Source organism: Mustela lutreola, chromosome 4 (genome assembly GCF_030435805.1).
Source record: "Mustela lutreola isolate mMusLut2 chromosome 4, mMusLut2.pri, whole genome shotgun sequence".
Taxonomy (NCBI): domain Eukaryota; kingdom Metazoa; phylum Chordata; class Mammalia; order Carnivora; family Mustelidae; genus Mustela; species Mustela lutreola.
Window position 1 is genome coordinate 199,918,451 of NC_081293.1, and position 5,824 is coordinate 199,924,274.

Sequence of the window (5,824 nt, forward strand, 5' to 3'; positions counted from 1 at the left end):
GCCGCTCACCCATGCGCCTCGGGCCGCGGGGCTCGGCGGGGCTCGGCGGGGGCGCGGCCGCACGCCGGTGGGGCGCCCGGGCCCGCAGCGGGGCGGCGGCCGAGCGCAGCGCGGGCCCGCGGGCCTCCATGTGCGTGCTGGCGGCGGCGGCGGGCGCGCTGACCGCTCGCGCCCCGCACCCTCGAGGGCCGGCCGGGGCGCGCGGGCGGGGGCGGCCGGGCGGCGGCGGCGGCGGCGGCGGCGGCGGCCCGAGCGGGCCCGGGCGGGCGTGAGCGCGGGGGAGCGCGCTGCCTGCATGCGCGCAGCTCCGGCCCCGGGCGGCCGCGGCGGCAGCGCGGGAGCCGGAGCCGGAGGCAGCCGGACGCGGAGCGGAGCGCGGAGCCCTGGAGGAGCCCCGGCTCCCCGCCGGACCGTTGTGACTGGGTAGCGCCCGGGGAAGGCGCGCGGCGAAGACGAGGACCCGACTCTTTTGAACCTCCCGGCGTCTGGGCGCGGGGAGACTCTTGGTATTTTCTAACTCAACTCGCGGATCGGAACGTGGCTCCCCTCCAAACGCGGCCGGTGACTTGTAGGACCCCAGCCCTGGCCTCGGCCGCCGCGCACGCCCTCGGAAGCCTCGGCGGGCTAGGAGCGCGAGCCGGCCGCGAGTGTCTCGGTGCGCGCCACGGGCGGGCCGAGGGCTGATTGGCGGGGGGGGGGGAGGGTCCCCGGAGAACCAGTTTGGGATTTGTCGTGAACAGCATGGAGGAGAATGACCCGAAGCCCAGCGAAGCGGCGGCGGCGGAGGGGCAGCGGCAGCCGGAATCCAGCCCCGGCGGCGGCTCGGGCGGCGGCGGCAGCCCGGGCGACGCGGACACTGGCCGCCGGCGGGCTCTGATGCTGCCCGCGGTCCTGCAGGCGCCGGGCAACCACCAGCACCCGCACCGCATCACCAACTTCTTCATCGACAACATCCTGCGGCCCGAGTTCGGCCGGAGGAAGGACACGGGGACGTGCTGTGCCGGCGCGGGAGGAGGGCGAGGCGGTGGAGCCGGCGGGGAAGGCGGCGCGGGCGGCGCGGAAGGAGGCGGCGGCGCGGGCGGCGCCGAGCCCCTCCTGGGGTCTGGCCGAGAGGCCCGGCAGAACGCGCCCAGTGCGCCCGCACCGCTGCCCGGCGGCGGCGGCGGCGGCGACTCTCCGGGCGACGGGGAAGGCGGCTCCAAGGCGCTCTCGCTGCACGGCGGCGCCAAGAAAGGCGGCGACGCCGGGGCCCCCCTGGACGGGACGCTCAAGGCCCGCGCCTTGGGCAGCGGCGACCTGTCGGTGAGCTCGGACTCGGACAGCTCGCAGGCCAGCGCCAACCTGGGCGCGCAGCCCATGCTTTGGCCGGCCTGGGTCTACTGCACGCGCTACTCGGACCGGCCTTCTTCAGGTGAGCCCGTCGTGGGGAGGCTTGCGGGGTTGCGGGGCGGCACAGGCGGGGGAACTTGCCCGAAGGAAGAAGACACCAGGACACCACCCCCAACCCCAGCACACACAAAGACGCACAAACAGAGACATTGTGTGCGGCTGACGCTGGCCAGGGCAGCGGCCGAGGAGGAGAGGGGGCTGGCCTGATTCGCCGGGGGATACAGATAGCTTCGGAAAACAGAAGCGACAGGACCTTCCCTCTCTGTCTTGCTTTTGGGGCCACTACCAAAAGTCCCTAATCTGCCGCTCTCCTGGCTGGAGTTTATTTGGTGACAGCGCGGGTGGCTGGAAGACTGGCCTAGAAGCTAGCACTCTTAACCCTTTCTCCGTTCTTCCAACTCAGTCCAGACCCAGGACCCATGTCCGGGTCCCGCAGACCTAGACTGCTCCTACCACCCCGTTCTCCCAGATGAAGCCAGGGAAGAAAGAGCTAGGTTCCAGGCTCTTCCTTAGACCCCTGGGCCCGGGCTGTGGAGGGAGGAGCAGGGAATAGAGATAGGGAAGGGATGGCAGTAGAGGGGCCCTTCGCTCCATTACGTTGCCTGATTGCAGGGTAGGGGAGCTCAGCCCCCATCTTGCACACTGCTGGAAGGAGGGAGGCCTGCAGTCCCCCAAAGAAAGGACCTTCTGGAGGTTTCCTGGGGCAGCTCCCAGGGCGGAAAGAAGCCGATTTCTGCAGGAGGGTGGGTGGAGGGGCCCGCGGGTGTTTGCAGGGGTTCTGGGTGTATTTTTCATAGATCTGGATTTTTAAAAGCTAAATGCACATCCATGTAGAAATCATCGGTTACATGAAATGGGGGCCCGTGGCTGCAAACCGCCATTAGGGACGGACTCCATTTGTCCCGGAGCTGGTAATCCAGACCCGACCCCGCTGGCCCCCACCCCTCAACTGTTTTGTGGGGTTTGTTTACCCAAATCCCAGCACAACCGAGTCTCCCCTTGGCCGCCTTCCCTCAGAAACGTGTTTGTGTATTTCTGGTGAAATCCACATTTCTCCAGCTAGATCTGAAATTTGCTCCATTGTTCTCGCCTCCCTCCTTTGTTAATATTTAATTAACATATAGACTCACAATGCGGCCAGCGAGGAGCCTCGGCCCGGCTTTGTGCTGCCGCAGAGCCCCGGCCGCGCCAGGCCGGGTGGCCGAGGGAGCCCCGCAGCCCGGCCGGGCCCCAGCCGCTGCTCTTCCTGGACTTAAAAACAAAACAAAACAAAACCAAAAAAACACCAAACAAAACAAAACAACAGCAACAACAAAAACAAACAAGCAACAACTACAAAAAAGAAACCCGTAAGGTAACGTTTGTGTTTCTCGGCCGTTTAGAAAGAAGAGAGGCAGAGTTTTCTTCGCCGATGTTTGCTTCTGTTTCTCAAGTGTGTGCGTTTTGAAAGAAAAAGAGAACTAAAAATTCTGATCTTAGGGAGATTTCCTTTCCGCAAAACGGTGTGTATCGGTTTACGGGCTGGTTCGTGTGTGCAGGAGGAGTCTGGCGGGCAGGGCGCGCGCTTCCCCGCACAGTGGAGGCGCAGAACCGGCTCCCGGAGCACGAGGCCACGGTCGGGTCCGCGCGGGTGCGGGGCCTCGCGAGGCCTCCCGGAGACACCGCTAGCCCTTCGCGCGCGCCCCGGCGGCCTCTCGATCGAAGCCCGCCCGCTGCCGCGGAACCCGCGCCCTCGGAGTGTGCGCGGCGGGAGCGGTGGGTGCGCGCGCGCGGGGGCGGCTGTGTGCGCGGGGCCGCGGCTGTGAGTGTGGGTCTGCCCCCAAATCCAAAAGGCTCGGAGTTTCAGCCAAACGGCCCTTGGAGACCCCTCGCCGGCGCCCACAGCCCCTCTTCCCGAGTTTGCCTCCCTGAGAGCGCACGGCTGGGTCTGCGTGTAGGGAGTTCTCCGGGTCCGCTGGGTCTCGGGACCAGCCGGACCCCGCGCCCCTGCTTTCTTCACTCTCCGGGTTCGGGCCTGGTGCACCCGGAGGCGTCCGCCGAGATCCCTCCGCCGCTGCTGTGCAGGGTGGCGGGGCTGTCCCCTGGCCTGCAGGGTGGGCTCTGAGACCATGGGAGTTCTGGCAGCTTAAGGGAGCCGGCAGGGGTCCAGCCTCCCTGCTGCGGGCTGTCTGGGAAGGAGCTGGGGACGGAGCTCCCCCAAAGCTGGTTCACTTCCCAGAGTAAGAAACCCACACGTGCAGCCCAGACTCCCTCCCCTAACCGGCCTTTGCCGTCTCTTCCCTCAAAGACACCGTTGTAGGGCTGAATTTCTTGATACCACCAAAAAGAAAGCGCTTGGCCCTCCCCTCTGCTCCCCTCACTCAGGCCTTTTCAGGTGGTGGGGTCCTAGACCTCGCCACCACTGCCCCACAGCAATCTTGAGTGCTGCAGGGGGTGTCCCAGCGGGAGGAAACCCGAGTGAAGGATCAGAATTCTCTGCACAGGGTCAGCTGGGTTCCTCTGCGGCCTCCAGGGAGGCGGCTCCAGAATGGGGGAACCCGGTCCCCTCTTCTGCCGGGGAGACTTGGTGGGAGGTGAAGGGGGGGCTCTGAGTGGCTCAGTGATCCTTCCCCATCCCGGGCGGATCCCTGTGCTCCCTCCTCTCCTGGAAGGAAACAATGAACTTGGGCCCACAATGCTGTTTAGGGGAGGCAGAAAGGGGGCTGGGGGGTGGAGGCAGAGCCAGGGCCTCTCCCGCTCTCTGGATGCACCTGCCCCCTGACTCCGCCACCCCTGGCACCCGAGGGCATCCCCTGTGGGCAGCCAGTGTACTTCCTGTCGCCATTCTCCGGGCTCGTGCTGCTGCTCTGGCTGCCCCTCCCCTCCCCCAACCTTTCCTCGGGCCTCCCTCCCCTTACTCAGGGACAGAGAGGGATAGCAAAGACGGCCTTGCTAGGAAGTTTGGGGGGTTTTCTTTCCTGCAGGAGTTTTCCTTTTATCTGGAGACCTTTCTTTCTTCTTTTTAGAAAAATCTTAAGTAAACTCTGTGCCCCATGTGTGGCTGGAGCTCAGACCCCCAAGATCAATACTCGCATGCTCCACCGCCCCCCCCCCCAGCCAGCCAGGTGCCCCTGGAGACCTTTCCACTAAGCCTGCCCCAACCGCTACACACCCCCTTACACCCCATGATGTCCTGAGCCTGGCTTTCCAGGGGTGGGTCCTGGAGGTGGCTGATGGGGACCTGAGTTGGCAGACAGGCCTGGAGCCCTCCTAACCCAGTTCTCTGTGCACCGCGCCCACCCAGGTCCCAGGTCCCGCAAACCAAAGAAGAAGAACCCCAACAAAGAGGACAAGCGGCCCCGCACGGCCTTCACGGCGGAGCAGCTGCAGCGGCTCAAGGCCGAGTTCCAGACCAACAGGTACCTGACCGAGCAGCGGCGCCAGAGCCTGGCGCAGGAGCTCAGCCTCAACGAGTCGCAGATCAAGATCTGGTTCCAGAACAAGCGGGCCAAGATCAAGAAGGCCACGGGCAGCAAGAACACGCTGGCTGTGCACCTCATGGCCCAGGGCCTGTACAACCACTCGACGACCGCCAAGGAGGGCAAGTCGGACAGCGAGTAGGGCGGGCGGGCGCCGGGCCGGCATCCGTTGGCGCTAAGCAATGCAATAATTTAAAATCATAAAGGGCCAGTGTATAAAGATTATACCAGCATTAATAGTGAAGATATCGTGTATTAGCTATGGTTCTGCAATATTCTATGTATATATAATTTACAGGTGGTGTAAAATCCAAAATATCTGACTATAAAATATTTTTGAGTTTTCCAGTGTTTATGAGATTATGCTAATTTTATGATTTTTTTTTTTTTTTTTTGCGGAGGGGGCTGCTTAGGGTTTCATCTTTTCTAATCCCCTAGGCTCCGTTGTGGGACTTGGGACACTTTTATTTTTTAATTTCAAAAGAAGAAAAAAATTAAAACAACTTGCTGAAGTCCAAAGATTTTTATTGCTGCATTTCACGGGACTGTGAACCGAATAAATAGCTCCTACTTGGTCTCTGAGTTCTGCCCCTTTGTCTGTGTGGGCCTGGTGAGGCCAGCAGGAGGGTCTGCACCCCAGCCCGGCCGCCGGCCGCCGGAGGGACACTGGGGTCCTGGGAGGAGTGCCGCTGCTGCTTGGCGGTGGGCAGGAGCGCTCTGGGCTGGGCCGAGGGGCCTTCCAGGCCCCCAGCCGCACTGGCGCTTCTCCTCCGGCCTTCTCTCCTCCTCCCCCTGCCCCCCCCTCCTCCTCCTCACCAAGGCCTGGCCAGCACCTCCCTGTGCTTCAGTCCGCGTCTGTCTTTCTGTCCCCAGTCCAGCCGCCCCGCTGCCACAGCCAGCTCTCTCGCCTCTGGGCACCACTTCAGGGATCCCAGGCCCATAGGCCCAGCATGTGGCCGGTGGTGGCGGAGCTGCCC

General features: G+C 63.9%; 1 protein-coding gene across 1 annotated transcript; it reads left to right on the forward strand.

Annotated features, from left to right (window-relative positions):
* The first annotated feature begins 265 nt into the window (after positions 1-265).
* Positions 266-5,429, forward strand: EN2 (engrailed homeobox 2). The gene is made up of 2 exons (XM_059172352.1): positions 266-1,411; positions 4,673-5,429. Exons 1-2 carry the CDS (start codon positions 742-744, stop codon positions 4,987-4,989), a joined length of 987 nt encoding a protein of 328 aa, XP_059028335.1. The 5' UTR covers positions 266-741; the 3' UTR covers positions 4,990-5,429.
* The last annotated feature ends 395 nt before the right edge of the window (positions 5,430-5,824 follow it).